Source organism: Oncorhynchus kisutch, linkage group LG17, assembly GCF_002021735.2.
Source record: "Oncorhynchus kisutch isolate 150728-3 linkage group LG17, Okis_V2, whole genome shotgun sequence".
In the NCBI taxonomy this organism is placed as follows: Eukaryota; Metazoa; Chordata; class Actinopteri; order Salmoniformes; family Salmonidae; genus Oncorhynchus; species Oncorhynchus kisutch.
In genome coordinates, this window is record NC_034190.2 from 5,114,441 (window position 1) to 5,139,440 (window position 25,000).

The 25,000-nt window shown below is 45.8% G+C and overlaps 1 protein-coding gene across 1 annotated transcript in view; it reads left to right on the forward strand.

Moving 5' to 3' along the window:
• Window positions 1-25,000, forward strand: part of LOC109885376 (uncharacterized protein KIAA1522 homolog) — a 97,777-nt gene that overhangs the window by 71,378 nt on the left and 1,399 nt on the right. The window contains 9 exon segments of the mRNA XM_031795020.1: window positions 2,159-2,320; window positions 12,689-12,732; window positions 12,874-13,006; window positions 17,397-17,504; window positions 17,722-17,864; window positions 18,084-18,269; window positions 19,070-22,165; window positions 22,167-22,769; window positions 22,772-23,099. Of these exon segments, the coding sequence (XP_031650880.1) occupies window positions 2,159-2,320; window positions 12,689-12,732; window positions 12,874-13,006; window positions 17,397-17,504; window positions 17,722-17,864; window positions 18,084-18,269; window positions 19,070-22,165; window positions 22,167-22,769; window positions 22,772-23,099 (4,803 nt within the window).

Sequence of the window (25,000 nt, forward strand, 5' to 3'; positions counted from 1 at the left end):
GTCTCTCTCTCTGTCTCTGTCTCTCTCTGTCGCTCTCTATGTCTCTCTCTCTCTCTCTCTCTCTGTCTCTGTCTCTCTCTCTCTGTCTCTGTCAATTCAATTCAATTCAATTCAAGGGCTTTATTGGCATGGGAAACATGTGTTAACATTGCCAAAGCAAGTGAGGTAGACAACATACAAAGTGAATATATAAAGTGAAAAAAAACAAAAATTAACAGTAAACATTACACATACAGAAGTTTCAAAACAGTAAAGACATTACAAATGTCATATTATATATATATATACCGTGTTTTAACAATGTACAAATGGTTAAAGGACACAAGATAAAATAAATAAGCATAAATATGGTTTGTATTTACAATGGTGTTTGTTCTTCACTGGTTGCCCTTTTCTCGTGGCAACAGGTCACAAATCTTGCTGCTGTGATGTCACACTGTGGAATTTCAGCCAGTAGATATGGGAGTTTTTCAAAATTGGATTTGTTTTCGAATTCTTTGTGGATCTGTGTAATCTGAGGGAAATATGTCTCTCTAATATGGTCATACATTGGGCAGGAGGTTAGGAAGTGCAGCTCAGTTTCCACCTCATTTTGTGGGCAGTGAGCACATAGCCTGTCTTCTCTTCAGAGCCATGTCTGCCTACGGCGGCCTTTCTCAATAGCAAGGCTATGCTCACTGAGTCTGTACATAGTCAAGGCTTTCCTTAATTTTGGGTCAGTCACAGTGGTCAGGTATTCTGCCGCTGTGTACTCTCTGTGTAGGACCAAATAGCATTCTAGTTTGCTCTGTTTTTTTGTTAATTCTTTCCAATGTGTTAAGTAGTTATCTTTTTGATTTCTCATGATTTGGTTGGGTCTAATTGTGCTGCTGTCCTGGGGCTCTGTAGTGTGTGTTTGTGTTTGTGAACAGAGCCCCAGGACCAGCTTGCTTAGGGGACTCTTCTCCAGGTTCATCTCTCTGTAGGTGATGGCTTTGTTATGGAAGGTTTGTGAATCGCTTCCTTTTAGGTGTTTGTAGAATTTAACAGCTCTTTTCTGGATTTTGATAATTAGTGGGTATCGGCCTAATTCTGCTCTGCATGCATTATTTGGTGTTCTACATTGTACACAGAGGATATTTTTGCAGAATTCTGCGTGCAGAGTCTCAATTTGGTGTTTGTCCCATTTTGTGAAGTCTTGGTTGGTGAGCGGACCCCAGACCTCACAACCATAAAGGGCAATGGGCTCTATGACTGATTCAAGTATTTTTAGCCAAATCCTAATTGGTATGTTGAAATTTATGTTTCTTTTGATGGCATAGAATGCCCTTCTTGCCTTGTCTCTCAGTTCGTTCACAGCTTTGTGGAAGTTACCTGTGGTGCTGATGTTTAGGCCAAGGTATGTATAGTTTTTTGTGTGCTCTAGGGCAACAGTGTCTAGATGGAATTTGTATTTGTGGTCCTGGTGACTGGACCTTTTTTGGAACACCATTATTTTGGTCTTACTGAGATTTACTGTCAGGGCCCAGGTCTGACAGAATCTGTGCATAAGATCTAGGTGCTGCTGTAGGCCCTCCTTGGTTGGTGACAGAAGCACCAGATCATCAGCAAACAGCAGACATTTGACTTCGGATTCTAGCAGGGGGAGGCCGGGTACTGCAGACTTTTCTAGTGCCCACGCCAATTCGTTGATATATATGTTGAAGAGGGTGGGGCTTAAGCTGCATCCCTGTCTAACCCCACGACCCTGTGTGAAGAAATGTGTGTGTTTTTTGCCAATTTTAACCGCACACTTGTTGTTTGTGTACATGGATTTTATAATGTCGTATGTTTTACCCCCAACACCACTTTCCATCAGTTTGTATAGCAGACCCTCATGCCAGATTGAGTCGAAGGCTTTTTTGAAATCAACAAAGCATGAGAAGACTTTGCCTTTGTTTTGGTTTGTTTGGTTGTCAATTAGGGTGTGCAGTGTGAATACATGGTCTGTTGTACGGTAATTTGGTAAAAAGCCAATTTGACATTTGCTCAGTACATTGTTTTCATTGAGGAAATGTACGAGTCTGCTGTTAATAATAATGCAGACGATTTTCCCAAGGTTACTGTTGACACACTGTCTGTCTCTCTCTGTCTCTCTCTGTCTCTCTCCCTCTCTCTCTCTCTCTCTCTGTCTCTCTAGCTGGTCCTAAGGGTCAGGATGAGCAGAAGAGGTTGACAGTTCACTACACAGCCTCCTCCTCACACTACCAGGAGAATGTGTTCATCGAGGGCAGTCGCCCTCAGTACCTAGAGGACCTGCACACTGAGGCCCGGGAGGGGTTAAAGATACTGCAACAAGAAGGTAGTGACACTACACACTACACACTGCACACTACACACTACACACTGCACACTGCACACTGCACACTGCACACTGCACACTACACACTGCACACTACACACTGCACACTGCACACTGCACACTGCACACTACACACTGCACACTACACTACACACTGCACACTACACACTACACCCTGCACACTGCACACTACACACTGCACACTACACACTGCACACTGCACACTACACACTGCACACTGCACACTACACACTGCACACTGCACACTACACACTGCACACTACACACTGCACACTACACACCGCACACTACACACTGCACACTACACACTGCACACTACACACTGCACACTACACACTACACACTGCACACTACACACCGCACACTACACACTACACACTACACACTGCACACTACACCCTGCACACTACACTCTGCACACTACACACTGCACACTGCACACTACACACTGAGGCCCTAGAGGGGTTACAGATACTACAACAGCAGGGGCAGCATTAACCACTACACACTGAGGCCCTAGAGGGGTTACAGATATTACAACAGCAGGGGCAGCATTAACCACTACACACTGAGGCCCTAGAGGGGTTACAGATACTACAACAGCAGGGGCAGCATTAACCACTACACACTGAGGCCCTAGAGGGGTTACAGATACTACAACAGCAGGGGCCGCATTAACCACTACACACTGAGGCCCGGGAGGGGTTACAGATACTACAACAGCAGGGGCAGCATTACACACTACACACTGAGGCCCTAGAGGGGTTACAGATACTACAACAGCAGGGGCAGCATTAACCACTACACACTGAGGCCCTAGAGGGGTTACAGATACTACAACAGCAGGGGCAGCATTAACCACTACACACTAAGGCCCGGGAGGGGTTACAGATACTACAACAGCAGGGGCAGCATTACACACTACACACTGAGGCCCTAGAGGGGTTACAGATACTACAACAGCAGGGGCAGCATTACACACTCTAAACAGTAACAATATAAGATACAGTTCATTTTGAAAGCATTCATGCCCCTTTACTTTTTCCACATTTTGTTACGTTACAGCCTTGTTCTAAAATTGATGAAATAAAAATGTGTCCTTATCAATGTACACACAATACCCCATAATGACATCACAATACCCCATAATGACATCACAATACCCCATAATGACATCACAATACCCCATAATGACATCACAATACCCCATAATGAGAAACTGTAAGCAAATATTATTAAATATTAAAGATTTTAAAAAAAACTCATATCATATTTACATAAGTATTCAGACCCTTTACTTAGTACTTTGTTGAAGCACCTTCCGCAGCGATTAAAGCCTTAATTCTTCTTGGGTATGATGCTACAAGCTTGGCACACCTGTTTTGGGGGAGTTTCTCCCATTCTTCTTTGCAGATCGTCTCAAGCTCTGTCAGGTTGGATAGGAAGCGTCGCTACACAGCTATTTTCAGGTCTCTCCAGAGATGTTAGATCGGGTTCAAGTCCGGGCTCTGGCTGGGCCACTCAAGGACATTTAGAGACTTGTCCCGAAGCCACTCCTGCATTGTCTTTGCTGTGTGCTTAGGGTCGTTGTCCTATAGGAAGGTGAACCTTCGCCCAAGTTTGAGGTCCTGGTTTTCACCAAGGATCTCTCTTTACTTTGCTCCGTTCATCTTTCCCTCGATCCTGACTAGTCTCCCAGTCCCTGCCACTGAAAAACATCCCCACAGCATGATGCTGCCACCACCATGCTTCACAGTAGGGATGGTGCCACCACCATGCTTCACAGTAGGGATGCTGCCACCACCATGCTTCACGGTAGGGATGGTGCCACCACTATGCTTCACAGTAGGGATGGTGCCACCACTATGCTTCACAGTAGGGATGCTGCCACCACCATGCTTCACAGTAGGGATGCTGCCACCACCATGCTTCACAGTAGGGATGCTGCCACCACCATGCTTCACAGTAGGGATGGTGCCACCACCATGCTTCACAGTAGGGATGGTGCCACCACCATGCTTCACAGTAGGGATGGTGCCACCACCATGCTTCACAGTAGGGATGGTGCCAGGTTTCTTTCAGACATGACGCTTGGCATTCAGGCCAAAGAGTTCAATCATGATTTCATCAGACCAGAAAATCTTATTTCTCATGGTCTGAGAGTCTTTAGGTGCCTTTTGGCAAACTCCAAGTAGGCTGCCATGTGCCTTTTATTGAGGAGTGGCTTCAATCTGGTCATTCTACCATAAAGGCCTGATTGGTGGAGTGCTGCAGAGATGGTTGTCCTTCTGGAAGGTTCTCTCATCTCCACAGAGGAACTCTGCAGCTCTGTCAGAGTGACCATCAGGTTCTTGGTCACCTAACTGACCAAGGCCCTTCTCCCCCGATTGGTCAGTTTGGCTGGGCGGCCAGTTCTAGGAAGAGTCTTGGTGGTTCCGAACTTCTTCCATTTAAGAATGATGGAGGCCACTGCGTTCTTGGGGACCTTCAATGCTGCAGAAATGTTTTGGTACCCTTCCCCAGATCTGTGCCTCAACACAATCCTGTCTCTGAGCTCTATGGACAGTTCTTTCGACCTCATGGCTTGTTTTTTGCTCTGACATGCGCTGTCAACTGTGGGACCTTATATAGATAGGAGTGTGCCTTTCCAAATCATGTCCGATCAATTGAATTTACCACAGGTGGACTCCAATCAAGTTCTAGAAACATCTCAAGGATAATCAATGGAAACAGGATGCACCAGAGCTCAAGTCTCATAGCAAAGGTTCTGAATACTTATGTAAATGTGGTATTTCTGGGTTTTTGCTTGTCATTATGGGTATCACGCCTGCTCCCTTGTCCCCGTCTCGTCTCCTTCATTATGCACACCTGTCACCATCATTACATCATCACTGGTCATCCCCAAAGCCAACACCTCCTTTGGCTGCCTTTCCTTCCAGTTCTCTGCTGCCAGTGACTGGAACGAATTGCAAAAATCACTGAAGCTGGAGACTTTTATTTCCCTCACTAACTTTAAACGTCGGCAGTCTGAGCAGCTAACCGATCGCTGCAGCTGTACATAGCACATCTGTAAATAGCCCACCCAATCTACCTACCTCATCCCCATATTGTTTTTATTTACTGTTCTGCTCTTTTGCACACCAGTATCACTACTTATACATCATCATCTGCTCATCACCATCTGCTCATCTATCACTCCAGTGTTAATCTGCTAAATTGTAATTACTTTGCTACTAAGGCCTATTTATTGCCTTACCTCCTCACACCATTTGCACACACTGTATATAGATTTTAAATCTTTTTCTATTGTGTTATTGACTGTACGTTTATTTATGTGTAACTCTGTGTTGTTGTTTGTGTCACACTGCTTTGCTTTATCTTGGGCCAGGTCACAGTTGTAAATGAGAACTTGTTCTCAACTGGCCTACCTGGTTAAATAAAGGTGTTCTCAACTAGCCTACCTGGTTAAATAAAGGTGTTCTCAACTGGCCTCCCTGGTTAAATAAAGGTGTTCTCAACTGGCCTACCTGGTTAAATAAAGGTGTTCTCAACTAGCCTACCTGGTTAAATAAAGGTGTTCTCAACTAGCCTACCTGGTTAAATAAAGGTGTTCTCAACTAGCCTACCTGGTTAAATAAAGGTGTTCTCAACTGGCCTACCTGGTTAAATAAAGGTGTTCTCAACTGGCCTACCTGGTTAAATAAAGGTGTTCTCAACTGGCCTACCTGGTTAAATAAAGGTGTTCTCAACTAGCCTACCTGGTTAAATAAAGGTGTTCTCAACTAGCCTACCTGGTTAAATAAAGGTGTTCTCAACTGGCCTACCTGGTTAAATAAAGGTGTTCTCAACTAGCCTACCTGGTTAAATAAAGGTGTTCTCAACTGGCCTACCTGGTTAAATAAAGGTGTTCTCAACTGGCCTACCTGGTTAAATAAAGGTGTTCTCAACTAGCCTACCTGGTTAAATAAAGGTGTTCTCAACTAGCCTACCTGGTTAAATAAAGGTGTTCTCAACTAGCCTACCTGGTTAAATAAAGGTGTTCTCAACTAGCCTAACTGGTTAAATAAAGGTGTTCTCAACTAGCCTACCTGGTTAAATAAAGGTGTTCTCAACTAGCCTAACTGGTTAAATAAAGGTGTTCTCAACTAGCCTACCTGGTTAAATAAAGGTGTTCTCAACTAGCCTAACTGGTTAAATAAAGGTGTTCTCAACTGGCCTACCTGGTTAAATAAAGGTGTTCTCAACTAGCCTAACTGGTTAAATAAAGGTGTTCTCAACTAGCCTACCTGGTTAAATAAAGGTGTTCTCAACTAGCCTACCTGGTTAAATAAAGGTGTTCTCAACTAGCCTACCTGGTTAAATAAAGGTGTTCTCAACTAGCCTACCTGGTTAAATAAAGGTGTTCTCAACTGGCCTACCTGGTTAAATAAAGGTGTTCTCAACTAGCCTACCTGGTTAAATAAAGGTGTTCTCAACTGGCCTACCTGGTTAAATAAAGGTGTTCTCAACTAGCCTACCTGGTTAAATAAAGGTGTTCTCAACTAGCCTACCTGGTTAAATAAAGGTGTTCTCAACTGGCCTACCTGGTTAAATAAAGGTGTTCTCAACTAGCCTACCTGGTTAAATAAAGGTGTTCTCAACTAGCCTACCTGGTTAAATAAAGGTGTTCTCAACTAGCCTACCTGGTTAAATAAAGGTGTTCTCAACTAGCCTACCTGGTTAAATAAAGGTGTTCTCAACTGGCCTACCTGGTTAAATAAAGGTGTTCTCAACTGGCCTACCTGGTTAAATAAAGGTGTTCTCAACTGGCCTACCTGGTTAAATAAAGGTGTTCTCAACTGGCCTACCTGGTTAAATAAAGGTGTTCTCAACTGGCCTACCTGGTTAAATAAAGGTGTTCTCAACCAGCCTACCTGGTTAAATAAAGGTGTTCTCAACTAGCCTAACTGGTTAAATAAAGGTGTTCTCAACTAGCCTACCTGGTTAAATAAAGGTGTTCTCAACTAGCCTACCTGGTTAAATAAAGGTGTTCTCAACTAGCCTACCTGGTTAAATAAAGGTGTTCTCAACTTGCCTACCTGGTTAAATAAAGGTGTTCTCAACTGGCCTACCTGGTTAAATAAAGGTGTTCTCAACTGGCTACCTGGTTAATAAGGTTTCTCAACTAGCCTACCTGGTTAAATAAAGGTGTTCTCAACTAGCCTACCTGGTTAAATAAAGGTGTTCTCAACTGGCCTACCTGGTTAAATAAAGGTGTTCTCAACTAGCCTACCTGGTTAAATAAAGGTGTTCTCAACTGGCCTACCTGGTTAAATAAAGGTGTTCTCAACTAGCCTACCTGGTTAAATAAAGGTGTTCTCAACTAGCCTACCTGGTTAAATAAAGGTGTTCTCAACTGGCCTACCTGGTTAAATAAAGGTGTTCTCAACTAGCCTACCTGGTTAAATAAAGGTGTTCTCACTGGCCTACCTGGTTAAATAAAGGTGTTCTCAACTAGCCTACCTGGTTAAATAAAGGTGTTCTCAACTGGCCTACCTGGTTAAATAAAGGTGTTCTCAACTGGCCTACCTGGTTAAATAAAGGTTGTTCTCAACTAGCCTACCTGGTTAAATAAAGGTGTTCTCAACTAGGCCTACCTGGTTAAATAAAGGTGTTCTCAACTAGCCTACCTGGTTAAATAAAGGTGTTCTCAACTAGCCTACCTGGTTAAATAAAGGTGTTCTCAACTAGCCTACCTGGTTAAATAAAGGTGTTCTCAACTAGCCTACCTGGTTAAATAAAGGTGTTCTCAACTAGCCTACCTGGTTAAATAAAGGTGTTCTCAACTAGCCTACCTGGTTAAATAAATGTGTTCTCAACTAGCCTACCTGGTTAAATAAAGGTGTTCTCAACTAGCCTACCTGGTTAAGGTCCACTAGCCTCCTGGTTAAATAAAGGTGTTCTCAACTAGCCTACCTGGTTAAATAAAGGTGTTCTCAACTAGCCTACCTGGTTAAATAAAGGTGTTCTCAACTAGCCTACCTGGTTAAATAAAGGTGTTCTCAACTAGCCTACCTGGTTAAATAAAGGTGTTCTCAACTAGCCTACCTGGTTAAATAAAGGTGTTCTCAACTAGCCTACCTGGTTAAATAAAGGTGTTCTCAACTAGCCTACCTGGTTAAATAAAGGTGTTCTCAACTAGCCTACCTGGTTAAATAAAGGTGTTCTCAACTAGCCTACCTGGTTAAATAAAGGTGTTCTCAACTAGCCTACCTGGTTAAATAAAGGTGTTCTCAACTAGCCTACCTGGTTAAATAAAGGTGTTCTCAACTGGCCTACCTGGTTAAATAAAGGTGTTCTCAACTGGCCTACCTGGTTAAATAAAGGTGTTCTCAACTGGCCTACCTGGTTAAATAAAGGTGTTCTCAACTGGCCTACCTGGTTAAATAAAGGTGTTCTCAACTGGCCTACCTGGTTAAATAAAGGTGTTCTCAACCAGCCTACCTGGTTAAATAAAGGTGTTCTCAACTAGCCTAACTGGTTAAATAAAGGTGTTCTCAACTAGCCTACCTGGTTAAATAAAGGTGTTCTCAACTAGCCTACCTGGTTAAATAAAGGTGTTCTCAACTAGCCTACCTGGTTAAATAAAGGTGTTCTCAACTTGCCTACCTGGTTAAATAAAGGTGTTCTCAACTGGCCTACCTGGTTAAATAAAGGTGTTCTCAACTAGCCTACCTGGTTAAATAAAGGTGTTCTCAACTGGCCTACCTGGTTAAATAAAGGTGTTCTCAACTGGCCTACCTGGTTAAATAAAGGTGTTCTCAACTAGCCTACCTGGTTAAATAAAGGTGTTCTCAACTAGGCCTACCTGGTTAAATAAAGGTGTTCTCAACTAGCCTACCTGGTTAAATAAAGGTGTTCTCAACTAGCCTACCTGGTTAAATAAAGGTGTTCTCAACTGGCCTACCTGGTTAAATAAAGGTGTTCTCAACTAGCCTACCTGGTTAAATAAAGGTGTTCTCAACTAGCCTACCTGGTTAAATAAAGGTGTTCTCAACTAGCCTACCTGGTTAAATAAAGGTGTTCTCAACTAGCCTACCTGGTTAAATAAAGGTGTTCTCAACTGGCCTACCTGGTTAAATAAAGGTGTTCTCAACTAGCCTACCTGGTTAAATAAAGGTGTTCTCAACTGGCCTACCTGGTTAAATAAAGGTGTTCTCAACTAGCCTACCTGGTTAAATAAAGGTGTTCTCAACTGGCCTACCTGGTTAAATAAAGGTGTTCTCAACTAGCCTACCTGGTTAAATAAAGGTGTTCTCAACTAGCCTACCTGGTTAAATAAAGGTGTTCTCAACTAGCCTACCTGGTTTAAATAAAGGTGTTCTCAACTAGCCTACCTGGTTAAATAAAGGTGTTCTCAACTAGCCTACCTGGTTAAATAAAGGTGTTTCTCAACTAGCCTACCTGGTTAAATAAAGGTGTTCTCAACTAGCCTACCTGGTTAAATAAAGGTGTTCTCAACTAGCCTACCTGGTTAAATAAAGGTGTTCTCAACTAGCCTACCTGGTTAAATAAAGGTGTTCTCAACTAGCCTACCTGGTTAAATAAAGGTGTTCTCAACTAGCCTACCTGGTTAAATAAAGGTGTTCTCAACTAGCCTACCTGGTTAAATAAAGGTGTTCTCAACTAGCCTACCTGGTTAAATAAAGGTGTTCTCAACTAGCCTACCTGGTTAAATAAAGGTGTTCTCAACTAGCCTACCTGGTTAAATAAAGGTGTTCTCAACTAGCCTACCTGGTTAAAATAAAGGTGTTCTCAACTAGCCTACCTGGTTAAATAAAGGTGTTCTCAACTAGCCTACCTGGTTAAATAAAGGTGTTCTCAACTAGCCTACCTGGTTAAATAAAGGTGTTCTCAACTAGCCTACCTGGTTAAATAAAGGTGTTCTCAACTAGCCTACCTGGTTAAATAAAGGTGTTCTCAACTAGCCTACCTGGTTAAATAAAGGTGTTCTCAACTAGCCTACCTGGTTAAATAAAGGTGTTCTCAACTAGCCTACCTGGTTAAATAAAGGTGTTCTCAACTAGCCTACCTGGTTAAATAAAGGTGTTCTCAACTAGCCTACCTGGTTAAATAAAGGTGTTCTCAACTAGCCTACCTGGTTAAATAAAGGTGTTCTCAACTAGCCTACCTGGTTAAATAAAGGTGTTCTCAACTGGCCTACCTGGTTAAATAAAGGTGTTCTCAACTGGCCTACCTGGTTAAATAAAGGTGAAAAAAAAAAAAACATAAAATAAAAATAAAACACACAGCTATTTTGGACTCACCTGGACTCTCATTACCTTGTTGATTACCCCCCCCCCCCCTCTATATCTGTGTGCTCCTCAGTTTGTTCCCTGTGTCAGAATTTGTGTCGTTTTGTTCCCCCTGTTCAGATGATGTTCTTGTTTTGATGTCTGTTTTCTCCCTGTATTTGCTTGTATCTCTAGCGTTGCTCCTTACACTTCCCCCTGTTCAGATGATGTTCTTGTTTTGATGTCTGTTTTCTCCCTGTATTTGCTTGTATCTCTAGCGTTGCTCCTTACACTTCCCCCTGTTCAGATGTTCTTGTTTTGATGTCTGTTTTCTCCCTGTATTTGCTTGTATCTCTAGCGTTGCTCCTTACACTTCCCCCTGTTCAGATGATGTTCTTGTTTTGATGTCTGTTTTCTCCCTGTATTTGCTTGTATCTCTAGCGTTGCTCCTTACACTTCCCCCTGTTCAGATGATGTTCTTGTTTTGATGTCTGTTTTCTCCCTGTATTTGCTTGTATCTCTAGCGTTGCTCCTTACACTTCCCCCTGTTCAGATGATGTTCTTGTTTTGATGTCTGTTTTCTCCCTGTATTTGCTTGTATCTCTAGCGTTGCTCCTTACACTTCCCCCTGTTCAGATGATGTTCTTGTTTTGATGTCTGTTTTCTCCCTGTATTTGCTTGTATCTCTAGCGTTGCTCCTTACACTTCCCCCTGTTCAGATGATGTTCTTGTTTTGATGTCTGTTTTCTCCCTGTATTTGCTTGTATCTCTAGCGTTGCTCCTTACACTTCCCCCTGTTCAGATGATGTTCTTGTTTTGATGTCTGTTTTCTCCCTGTATTTGCTTGTATCTCTAGCGTTGCTCCTTACACTTCCCCCTGTTCAGATGATGTTCTTGTTTTGATGTCTGTTTTCTCCCTGTATTTGCTTGTATCTCTAGCGTTGCCCCTTACACTTCCCCCTGTTCAGATGATGTTCTTGTTTTGATGTCTGTTTTCTCCCTGTATTTGCTTGTATCTCTAGCGTTGCTCCTTACACTTCCCCCTGTTCAGATGATGTTCTTGTTTTGATGTCTGTTTTCTCCCTGTATTTGCTTGTATCTCTAGCGTTGCTCCTTACACTTCCCCCTGTTCAGATGATGTTCTTGTTTTGATGTCTGTTTTCTCCCTGTATTTGCTTGTATCTCTAGCGTTGCTCCTTACACTTCCCCCTGTTCAGATGATGTTCTTGTTTTGATGTCTGTTTTCTCCCTGTATTTGCTTGTATCTCTAGCGTTGCTCCTTACACTTCCCCCTGTTCAGATGATGTTCTTGTTTTGATGTCTGTTTTCTCCCTGTATTTGCTTGTATCTCTAGCGTTGCTCCTTACACTTCCCCCTGTTCAGATGATGTTCTTGTTTTGATGTCTGTTTTCTCCCTGTATTTGCTTGTATCTCTAGCGTTGCTCCTTACACTTCCCCCTGTTCAGATGATGTTCTTGTTTTGATGTCTGTTTTCTCCCTGTATTTGCTTGTATCTCTAGCGTTGCTCCTTACACTTCCCCCTGTTCAGATGATGTTCTTGTTTTGATGTCTGTTTTCTCCCTGTATTTGCTTGTATCTCTAGCGTTGCTCCTTACACTTCCCCCTGTTCAGATGTTCTTGTTTTGATGTCTGTTTTCTCCCTGTATTTGCTTGTATCTCTAGCGTTGCTCCTTACACTTCCCCCTGTTCAGATGATGTTCTTGTTTTGATGTCTGTTTTCTCCCTGTATTTGCTTGTATCTCTAGCGTTGCTCCTTACACTGGGGTATCGTGTGTAGATATCTTTAAAAAAAAGTTTTAATACATGTTACAATTAAGCGTAAATTAACATAAACAAAATGTGGAAAAAAGTGAAGGGGTCTGAATACTTTCCCGAATGCCCTGTACGTTCTCACTACTCCCTACAAGAGGGTGAGTACTACACACTATACAATATGAAGATTTGTACTCAGACCATATCACTGGGGTTCAACTCCAGATGGTTAAATGTCGTTGTTGGAGCTATCGTGTATGGATTTATCTGTGATTGAATACCCTTTTTGTTTCTCCATCAGAATATAACAATGGAGTGGACTTTCAGGATGACCAGAGTGGCCTCGTAAGTAGTGGTTTATTTGATGCAATCTTATGTGGCTAATCAAGGACTAAGAGAGCGGAGCAGACAACAGCTTCTGCACAGAGACACAGAGACGGAATACCTTGTTTCCCTAACACTCACTCCTGTAATCCCTCTCTCCAGCCAGAACAGGATGTGAGCTCCAACCACTGGGATGGATGTCAGGAGTCCCGAAGCACCGCCGGGAATTCTGTTACCGCGGCGACCTCCGCTGCATCGTCAGCCATGTCCACGAGACCCGTGATCACGCGCCAAGGTAAAGGAGAAGATCGGTTTTTGTGTGTGTGTGTGTGTCTGTGTGTCTGTGTGTGTGTGTGTCTGTGTGTGTGTCTGTGTGTGGTGTGTGTGTGTGTGTGTGTGTCTGTGTGTGTTGTGTGTCTGTGTGTGTGTGTGTGTGTCTGTGTCTGTGTCTGTGTGTGTGTGTGTGTGTGTGTGTCTGTGTGTTTGTCTGTGTGTGTGTGTCTGTGTGTGTGTGTGTGTGTGTGTGTGTGTGTCGCTTCACCTGCAAGACACATTCTGTGAGAGAACCTGAGCAGGGCGATGCCAAAAGGCCTCCGGTTTCTCAACAGACACAAGCTTTTCCAGAAGGTTCCATGAATCCAGCAGTGGTGCCTGGGTAAAATCACCGGGGAAGACCTTGTTTGCTCTATAACCTGTTAGTTCATATGCCTTGCGACCGTGAAATATAGGCCTGAGGTCGAAACAATAAGACACAATAAATTCAACAACACCTTTGTTTCAACACAAAACCGGACAGCAACCTCTGTCCACAAAGCATAGTGCATGCAACAAACTGTCTCTACTGGGTATCTACTGTCGCTCCACTGGGTATCTACTGTCTCTACTGGGTCTCTACTGTCTCTCTGTTGGGTCTCTACTGGGTCTCTTCTGTCTCTACTGGGTCTCTTCTGTCTCTACTGGGTCTCTTCTGTCTCTACTGGGTCTCTACTGGGTCTCTGTTGGGTCTCTACTGGGTCTCTTTTGGGTCTCTACTGGGTATCTACTGTCGCTCCACTGGGTATCTACTGTCTCTACTGGGAATCTACTGTCGCTCCACTGGGTCTCTACTGTCTCTCTGTTGGGTCTCTACTGGGTCTCTACTGTCTCTACTGGGTCTCTACTGTCTCTCTGTTGGGTCTCTACTGGGTCTCTACTGTCTCTACTGGGTATCTACTGTCGCTCCACTGGGTATCTACTGTCTCTACTGGGTCTCTACTGGGTCTCTTCTGTCTCTACTGGGTATCTACTGTCGCTCCACTGGGTATCTACTGTCTCTACTGGGTCTCTACTCTCTCTACTGGGTCTCTACTGTCTCTCTGTTGGGTCTCTACTGGGTCTCTTCTGTCTCTACTGGGTCTCTTCTGTCTCTACTGGGTATCTACTGTCTCTACTGGGTCTCTTCTGTCTCTACTGGGTCTCTTCTGTCTCTACTGGGTCTCTTCTGTCTCTACTGGGTATCTACTGTCTCTACTGGGTATCTACTGTCGCTCCACTGGGTATCTACTGTCTCTACTGGGAATCTACTCTCTCTACTGGGTCTCTACTGTCTCTCTGTTGGGTCTCTACTGGGTCTCTTCTGTCTCTACTGGGTATCTACTGTCTCTACTGGGAATCTACTCTCTCTACTGGGTCTCTACTGGGTCTCTTCTGTCTCTACTGGGTCTCTTCTGTCTCTACTGGGTTTCTACTGTCTCTCTGTTGGGTCTCTACTGGGTCTCTTCTGTCTCTACTGGGTTTCTACTGTCTCTACTGGGTCTCTTCTGTCTCCACTGGGTATCTACTGTCTCTACTGGGAATCTACTCTCTCTACTGGGTCTCTACTGTCTCTCTGTTGGGTCTCTACTGGGTCTCTTCTGTCTCTACTGGGTATCTACTGTCTCTACTGGGAATCTACTCTCTCTACTGGGTATCCACTGTCGCTCCACTGGGTATCTACTGTCTCTACTGGGAATCTACTCTCTCTACCGGGTATCTACTGTTGCTCCACTGGGTATCTACTGTCTCTACTGGGTCTCTACTCTCTCTACTCGGTATCTACTGTCGCTCCACTGGGTATCTACTGTCTCTACTGGGAATCTACTCTCTCTACTGGGTCTCTACTGTCTCTCTGTTGGGTCTCTACTGGGTCTCTTCTGTCTCTACTGGGTCTCTTCTGTCTCTACTGGGTCTCTTCTGTCTCCACTGGGTATCTACTGTCTCTACTGGGAATCTACTCTCTCTACTGGGTCTCTACTGTCTCTCTGTTGGGTCTCTACTGGGTCTCTTCTGTCTCTACTGGGTCTCTTCTGTCTCTACTGGGTTTCTACTGTCTCTCTGTTGGGTCTCTACTGGGTCTCTTCTGTCTCTACTGGGTCTCTTCTGTCTCTACTGGGTTTCTACTGTCTCTCTGTTGGGTCTCTACTGGGTCTCTTCTGTCTCTACTGGGTTTCTACTGTCTCTACTGGGTCTCTTCTGTCTCCACTGGGTATCTACTGTCTCTACTGGGAATCTACTCTCTCTACTGGGTCTCTACTGTCTCTCTGTTGGGTCTCTACTGGGTCTCTTCTGTCTCTACTGGGTATCTACTGTCTCTACTGGGAATCTACTCTCTCTACTGGGTATCTACTGTCGCTCCACTGGGTATCTACTGTCTCTACTGGGAATCTACTCTCTCTACTGGGTATCTACTGTCGCTCCACTGGGTATCTACTGTCTCTACTGGGTCTCTACTCTCTCTACTGGGTATCTACTGTCGCTCCACTGGGTATCTACTGTCTCTACTGGGAATCTACTCTCTCTACTGGGTCTCTACTGTCTCTCTGTTGGGTCTCTACTGGGTCTCTTCTGTCTCTACTGGGTCTCTTCTGTCTCTACTGGGTCTCTTCTGTCTCCACTGGGTATCTACTGTCTCTACTGGGAATCTACTCTCTCTACTGGGTCTCTACTGTCTCTCTGTTGGGTCTCTACTGGGTCTCTTCTGTCTCTACTGGGTATCTACTGTCTCTACTGGGAATCTACTCTCTCTACTGGGTCTCTACTGGGTCTCTTCTGTCTCTACTGGGTCTCTTCTGTCTCTACTGGGTTTCTACTGTCTCTCTGTTGGGTCTCTACTGGGTCTCTTCTGTCTCTACTGGGTCTATTATGTCTCTACTGGGTCTTTACTAGGTCTCTTCTGTCTCTACTGGGTCAATACTCTGTCTCTACTGGGTCTCTTCTGTCTCTACTGGGTTTGTACTGTCTCTCTGTTGAGTCTCTACTGGGTCTCTTCTGTCTCTACTGGGTTTCTACTGTCTCTACTGGGTCTCGTCTGTCTCTACTGAGTCTCTTCTGTCTCTACTGGGTCTCTTCTGTCTCTACTGGGTTTCTACTGTCTCTCTGTTGGGTCTCTACTGGGTCTCTTCTGTCTCTACTGGGTCTATTATGTCTCTACTGGGTCTTTACTAGGTCTCTTCTGTCTCTACTGGGTCAATACTCTGTCTCTACTGGGTCTCTTCTGTCTCTACTGGGTTTGTACTGTCTCTCTGTTGAGTCTCTACTGGGTCTCTTCTGTCTCTACTGGGTTTCTACTGTCTCTACTGGGTCTCGTCTGTCTCTACTGAGTCTCTTCTGTCTCTACTGGGACTCTTCGGTCTCTTCTGTCTCTACTGGGTCTCTTCTGTCTCTCCTGAGTCTCTTCTGTCTCTCTACTGTCTCTACTGGGTCTCTACTGTCTACTGGGTCTCTACTGTCTACTGGGTCTCTACTGTCTACTGGGTCTCTACTGGGTCTCTACTATCTACTGTGGTTAGATTCTGTTTAGACCTGTCGACAAAACCAGAGGATCTCGTTACATACAAAGAATAGTCAAAACACACACGCATGCGCTCACACACACGCACGCGTGAGCACACACACACACACACACACACACACACACACACACACACACACACACACACACACACACACACACACACACACACACACACACACACACACACACACACACACACACACACACACACACACACAGAGAGAGCTGTAGTTTGTTACTGTCTTGGAATGTCTCTACCATCCAAATAGTACTCTGCCTCTTCCTGGTATGACCCAGCTTGGGGGCAAGGCTCTGAATCCCATAATACTCACTGATTCCCTCTCACTGAATCTCATTGTAATTTACAACCAGACCCTCTGAGTTCCTGAAACCTAAACCATTCCAACTAGGGCTGGCAAAATTACCATATAACCATGTTACCGACAGTTACGAACGAAGAACGCCGTGAAAATAAAAAATAACAGTCATACCAGTTTTTAAAAAATAACAGTCATAACAGTTTAAAAAAAATAACAGTCATAACAGTTAAAAAAAAATAACAGTCATAACAGTCAGAAGTTTTTTTTTTTTCAAACAATTGACTGAAGACGGGACGGTCACAGCCCTAAATCCAACACATTTCTGTCCTTCTCTTTGAAAATCTTCTCCAGACACTATTCCAATCGTTCACTATTGAATCCGACTGTGATTCTCAATATTGTATATAATATATTAACTCTCCTCCCTCTTCATCTCTCCTTTCATCCCTTCGAATCAAATCAAACTTTTAAAGTGCATTTAAACCCGCATCACATCTTTACTCATAAATCCACTTGTCTTATCCTTCATCCTCCTCTAAACCCTCTTCTCTCAGGCTCCACGTTCAAGCCTCTGAACCCAGTGAAAAGACTAGAGAAGGTGAAGAACAGGAGCAGGAGGACAACTATCATGGGCATACCCCAGCAGGTCCAGAGAGAGCTGGGTACGTATGTAGCGGATGGATTGCACTGAGCTTCACTTTACGAAGTCACCGCGAACCAACAACGTTCCAGGGTTAGTGGTTTCACTGAATAAAATGGGATCTATACTGAACGAATAGCCTTAGCCACCTTGTCATTTAAAAGAAGTCAAATCAATGGTACAATCTTTTGTCATATTCAAATGAGGTGATACAATGTCTTCCACCGTTCTCCTTCTAGACCTGCACAGTGGGTCTGCGAACCAAGTTCCTTCCAAGCTCCCGAACGGCTCTGGAGGACAAGGTAGTGACAGCCAACCAGATGTGGTCGTCATCCCTACCATCGACGGAGAGACCCCTCTAGCCAACCACGATGGAGCTAAGGTACATATCTCAGAACTGGCGGTGAGGCTTGTTTTTACCTTTACAGCTGATCAAGTACATTTATTTTCTGCTTTAAGTTACAGTGTCATACTTTTAATTACAGACTTCTACGTTCATGACAAAACATAACTTCGGTTTTATTTCCAATAAGGATTCTTTGAAACTAAGGTAGTTATTGTTCATGTTAAACAAGAATGACAACTAATCTCACCTAAATAGGCATCCAGAGAGGAGCAGCTGTTGAGACTCCACCTCCAGTCTGTTTACAGGGACGACCAGGGCTTCAGGCACCACAGGGGACTGGACTCTCGTCTCTCCTCCACCCAGAGGCCCAAATCTCTGGCCGTGCCGGGCACGACCTCCTCTTGCTCGGTTGGATTCCCCAACTTCCTCCAGGAGACACTTGTGAGTGAATGGTGTTCGTCTCCACGTTTCTCCCTGCTGGGGTCATCTATACGGAAATGTTTGCCCCCACTACTGGATAAACAATGTCTGCTAAATGGCACGTATACATTTCCCTGGGATGTTGCTTGTCACGTCACATGGTCATCTACCATCAAGCTTGTTATCTGAACAACTGAAATAAGATCCATATCCTTAAAGCTCCACAGTTCTCTACATAATATGACAGCTCCACAGTTCTCTACACAGTATAACAGCTCCACAGTTCTCTACACAGTATGACAGCTCCACAGTTCTCTACACAGTATGACAGCTCCACAGTTCTCTACATAATATGACAGCTCCACAGTTCTCTACACAGTATAACAGCTCCACAGTTCTCTACATAATATGACAGCTCCACAGTTCTCTACACAGTATGACAGCTCCACAGTTCTCTACATAATATGACAGCTCCACAGTTCTCTACACAGTATAACAGCTCCACAGTTCTCTACATAATATGACAGCTCCACAGTTCTCTACACAGTATAACAGCTCCACAGTTCTCTACATAGTATGACAGCTCCACAGTTCTCTACATAATATGACAGCTCCACAGTTCTCTACATAGTATGACAGCTCCACAGTTCTCTACACAGTATAACAGCTCCACAGTTCTCTACATAGTATGACAGCTCCACAGTTCTCTACATAATATGACAGCTCCACAGTTCTCTACATAGTATGACAGCTCCACAGTTCTCTACACAGTATAACAGCTCCACAGCTCCATGTTGATCCTTGTGTTTGCCTCCTCCCAGGGTCCGGTGATGTCCATCTCTCCCCAGGCCACCTACCTGTCTAAGATCATCCCCAACGCCTACCTGCCGGCCTCCGTCGACGTCATACAGATTGACCGCAGAACCAGCCACACCAATGGACACAATGGGAAAGGAACGGTCCACACCGTCAGCAAGAGCAGCCCGGCATCTGTGTCGTCAGCAAGCCCCGCATCTTCGAGGAGGTCGGGTGGCGATGGTTGCTATGACGGCGGCGAAGCCCTTTCCCATGGTGACAGTAGTTCCCGTGACAATGGCTCTACGGCGACCACACGCTCAGTGACTTCGGGATCCGGCTGGAGCCACTCGCAGTCTTCCGAGATGATCAAGTCCAACTCCTCCGCCATCTCCTCCACGAAGGGGAGCTTCGGACCTGCTAACCCACAGACAGTGAGCCTCGTTGGGCAGGAGAGACTGCTGCAGCAGCCTGGTGCTGGGGACCAGGACCTGGTGAGCCTACAAAGCTCAGCTAGCTGGGTCAGCAGCACCAGTAAGGTTACTGGTACTGCAACTGCTCAGGGGGGACCTGAGTCGGATCTATCTGGGCCTGTCAGTGCTGGGGAGATGAGCGATGTTGGAGGAGACTCTCACAGATTCTCTCGCAGTCTGTCGGTCATGAAGACCAAGCTGCCTCCGGCTCCCCCCAGGAGAACCAACTCCCTGCATCATGAGGAGATGATAAAGAGGCGACTGGTGGAGATGAAAGACCTCGGTGACTCTGTGGGTGGTGAGGCTGCGGAGGACACAAGCTTGGTTACTATCGAGATCTCTAAAGAGCTCTACAAAGAAATCGCAAAGAGCTCTATCCCTGTATCCAACTCATCTGCGTTTAACTCTTTAAATGGTACAAGATCCTCCACAGCCTCTAATCCTCTGAGTCCCACACAGGCCCCCCCTGGTGGTAGGCCAGGGTCCAGCAGCTCTTCCCCACAGAAAGCTCCCTCAGAGGGAGATACATTTGAAAAGACCATGTCCCCCTCCAGTGGGTACTCAACGCAGAGTGGAACGCCGACGCTCTCCCTCAAGGGGATGTGCCCTTTCGCCTCGCCAGGTAAACACCAGAAGATGCCGGTCAAACCGGAACGTTCCGGTTCAAGAGCTTCCTCCTCGGCAGCCTCTGTCTCGTCTTCCCTCAACTCCCTGTCTTCAGCCACCTCAGAACACGTCAATCAAGAGGCTTCAAAAAACATCCCTAGCACACCCCAGCAGGCCTCCCCACCTCCGTCTCTAAGGACAACAGAAAAGCCACCAACGGTGACCCCGACCCATTGCTCTGCATCCACGGCGATCAGAGAGCTGCTTAACATTCCGCCACCCCCCAACATCAAAGCCCCTTCCCCGCCACCCCCAGAAACCTGGGCCCACAACAGACACACCTTCGAACTGCTGTGCGGTCCTTGCCCCAACATCAACAGGCTAGCACAGCTCCAGAGGCAACAGGAACTAAAAGATGAAGCTGACATCATTAAGAAAAAGCAGGAACCTCAAACTGAAGCTAGCAAAGAGTCTCAAGGCTCAGATAAAAAGCAGGCTACCGTAGAGGAAGTCCCTTTGATAAAATCAGAAATCAAATACACTGTTTCGAAAGAAGAAACTGAGCCTACGTTAGAGCAGGTGTCTGAGGTATCCGATTGTGTTAGTCAGGGAGTCGAGAGCACAGAAAGTCAAACGAAAGAAAAAGGAAGTCCGGAGATGATCGCAGAGAGGGTAAGTGTAGAGGTCCAGAACCAGAACCAGAACCAGGAGCGGAGTAGTAGTAGTATTGTACAGGTCAAGGATCAAGAAGAGAGTCTGGAGACACAAGTTAGTTTAGTGACGATTCCAAAGAAGGAACCCCCTCCTGTCATGAAGAAAAGTACTCGTAGAAAAGAACCTGTAGTTCAAGTAACAACAGACATTCAACCAAAGTTGAAGTTGCCATTTGATGAGGTCACAGTAGAGGAGAAGGTAGAATCTCCCAGCGAGAGTGAGAAGTGTTCCCTACAGGCGGAGGTAGAGGTGGTAGCTAAGGAAGTTGAGGTTGAGGTAGTTGCTAAGGAAGTTAAGGTAGTTGCTAAGGAAGTTGAGGTAGTTGCTAAGGAAGTTGAAGTAGTAACTAAGGAGGTCGAAGGTCAGAGTGCTACTGAAAACACTACAGAGGAAAGTCCCACTAAACCAGAGGCATTTACACAGACCCTTGCCATGGAGCCTCCCAAAGTGGACAGGGTCTCTCCTCCAGCATCTCCTCCCCCTGCCCACCACCCTCCTCCACCCCCTTCTAAGACACCTCCCTCCTTAGTGTCCACTCCCCCACCCGAGGTAGAGGAGGAGTGTGAGGAAGAGATTCCTATAGTAGAGCCCTGCTGGCCCCCTCCACCCCCACCAGAGGAGCAGGCAGATTCAGTCTTTGATGAGCCAGATGAGATGGACTTTCTACCTCCTCCCCCTCCCTTCATGACGGAGAGCTTGCCAGATGTAGTGGAGAGCTGTAACACAGTCACTGATGTCCAGGAGGCGTCCATTGTGGTTCTGGATGTGGAGGAGGTTACGGAAACTGTGAATGGAGCAACTGTGGCAACTGTGAATGGGGAAACTGCAGATCTGTCACCCATTCCGGCTCAAATGGAGATGAAGGAGGATAGACCTGAAGAGGTGATTCTGAATTCTAATACTGTTCCAACTGATGAAACCAGCTCTGAGGTATCTGAATCAGCTGAGCTCCAAGCAATTCCCGCAAATGAGTCAACTGTTGTTTCTCCAGTTCAGCCCAATAAGAAAGAGGCAGAGGTCAAGCAATCTGCCCAGCAGTCAATCACAATGCAGGAAGCCATAACTCAACCAACACAAACTTCTCCTCAGTCACATGAAGTCCTGGCTCTATCAGAGGGTGTCTCTCCCTCACTCCAGGAGGCTGCTCCCCCACCACCAATGAAAACCGCCTTGTTGCCCCCCTCAAGTATCTCTCCTCCATCTCTTATCAGTGTCCCCCTCCGTTCGCTTGTACAATTTGAAGATCCGATGCACTCTGAGCCTGCTGTGAGTGCCCCCATTCCACCCCCCATCAATTTCCCACCTCTTCTCCCCCTCCCATTTGAGAACCAACCCCCTGCCAGGGAGACAGCTCAGCTTGGTGAACAGAGAGACCAGGAGCACAGAGCATCTGTCTAGGCACAACAGTGCCCCCATTCCCAAAGAAGACGCCAACATTCCACTGGTCACACCCTCTCTGCTTCAAATGGTACGTCTCAGATCGGTCAACGTCAGTGAAGACCAGATGAAAACGCCTTCCGACAACGACAATAATTACAACAAGGGGAATCCACCTGCTCACGATCAGAGTCCAATCCCAACCCAAACCCCTGGATCCCAGAACACAACACCCCAAAAACCAATCCGTAAATCCCCATATATAAAATCCACACCTCTGTCGTTGAAGTCATCATCACCATCGATCATCGCCCCCTCGATGCGCTTGCAGGAAGCTATCCGCATGAAGACAGCGGCCATGTCTTCCAGAGATGGTCTTCTAATGCGCTTTAGAATGCCATCCTCCACCTCATTCCCCAGTAGCAGTAGTGGTGAATATGAGACGTTATCCCCAATGTCACCAGAAGGGGGCAACATGCTAAAGTCCCCCGCTTCCACTGCTAGCTTCATCTTCTCCAGGAGCTCAAAGAAGGTCGTTATAGAAACGCCTGTCGCCTCTTCCTCCCCGAGATGCAGGCGAGCCTTCAAAAGAACCTAGCCGCTGTGCTCATGAAGGTTTCCGACCAATCGACGGCTTCCACGGTCACTAACGGCAACGCTGGAAGAACCGGGATTCCGAGGAGGGTTCCACCACCCGTTGCTAAGAAACCAGTTCTTCCAGTGTTGCCGTTAGCGACCGTGGAGAAGACTGTTTTTTCTATAGTGACGGGTGGTTCTCAGAGTGAGAGGAGCACTCCGTCACCAAGGGAAACAGAAGCTAACGAGGAGACAGAGATGGTGCGACCTGCGGGCCAGAAAGCACTGACAGAGGACCACAATACAGCAAGTAAGAACACCAGACACAACACCGAGAATACGATTGTTGCGACATATTATTACATATCCTTACAAATATGTACATTTAAGTCAAATATAATATAAGGCGTTTTTTTATTTTTTAAAATTATGTTGATAGTGCATGGAATTGATCTTGCGTGGTTTTGATGTTTCACTGAATTATTTCACTGAAGAATCAATACTTTTGAGACAGGCACAATGTGCTTAATTCTGTGGACGACATCAACCACAACATGTCTTTCCCCAGTCATGGACATGACAGAATGTAGCCATTAGCATTACCACCATGCTGAAGAATGCTTAGCAATGTAGCATTGACACCCACACAGATGTTGCCCTTACAGCTGCATAGCATTGCACGGCAACTTGAGCTCACCTTGCTAATGAAAAGAAAATGACATTCCACTCACAATAGAACCCTGTCTAAATTCTGTTTCCCGGGGGAAATATACACTACTAGCACATGGCCCAACCGACGTTAATGTAGGTACTATTAATGTACCCACGATAAAGTAACCGATCGAATTAGCAGATATCATATAGTGTAACTGTACATTTGTCATTCTGTCTGCGTCTCAGTCTCCCTATTCCCACCTTCTGTCTGCGTCTCAGTCTCCTATTCCCACCTTCTGTCTGCGTCTCAGTCTCCTATTCCACCTTCTGTCTGCGTCTCAGTATCCTATTCCCACCTTCTGTCTGCGTCTCAGTCTCCTATTCCCACCTTCTGTCTGCGTCTCAGTCTCCTATTCCCACCTTCTGTCTGCGTCTCAGTATCCTATTCCCACCTTCTGTCTGCGTCTCAGTATCCTATTCCCACCTTCTGTCTGCGTCTCAGTCTCCTATTCCCACCTTCTGTCTGCGTCTCAGTCTCCTATTCCCACCTTCTGTCTGCGTCTCAGTATCCTATTCCCACCTTCTGTCTGCGTCTCAGTCTCCTATTCCCACCTTCTGTCTGCGTCTCAGTCTCCTATTCCCACCTTCTGTCTGCGTCTCAGTCTCCTATTCCCACCTTCTGTCTGCGTCTCAGTCTCCTATTCCCACATTCTGTCTGCGTCTCAGTCTCCTATTCCCACCTTCTGTCTGCGTCTCAGTCTCCTATTCCCACCTTCTGTCTGCGTCTCAGTCTCCTATTCCCACCTTCTGTCTGCGTCTCAGTCTCCTATTCCCACCTTCTGTCTGCGTCTCAGGCTCCTATTCCCACCTTCTGTCTGCGTCTCAGTCTCCTATTCCCACCTTCTGTCTGCGTCTCAGTCTCCTATTCCCACCTTCTGTCTGCGTCTCAGTCTCCTATTCCCACCTTCTGTCTGCGTCTCAGTCTCCTATTCCCACCTTTCTGTCTGCGTCTCAGATGTCCTATTCCCACCTTCTGTCTGCGTCTCAGTCTCCTATTCCCACCTTCTGTCTGCGTCTCAGTCTCCTATTCCCACCTTCTGTTCTGCGTCTCAGTCTCCTATTCCCACCTTCTGTCTGCGTCTCAGTCTCCTATTCCCACCTTCTGTCTGCGTCTCAGTCTCCTATTCCCACCTCTGTCGCGTCTCAGTCTCCTATTCCCACCTTCTGTCTGCGTCTCAGTCTCCTATTCCCACCTTCTGTCTGCGTCTCAGATGTCCTATCCTATTCCCACCTTCTGTCTGCGTCTCAGATGTCCTATCCTATTCCCACCTTCTGTCTGCGTCTCAGATGTCCTATCCTATTCCCACCTTCTGTCTGCGTCTCAGTCTCCTATTCCCACCTTCTGTCTGCGTCTCAGATGTCCTACCCTATTCCCACCTTCTGTCTGCGTCTCAGATGTCCTACCCTATTCCCACCTTCTGTCTGCGTCTCAGTCTCCTATTCCCACCTTCTGTCTGCGTCTCAGATGTCCTATCCTATTCCCACCTTCTGTCTGCG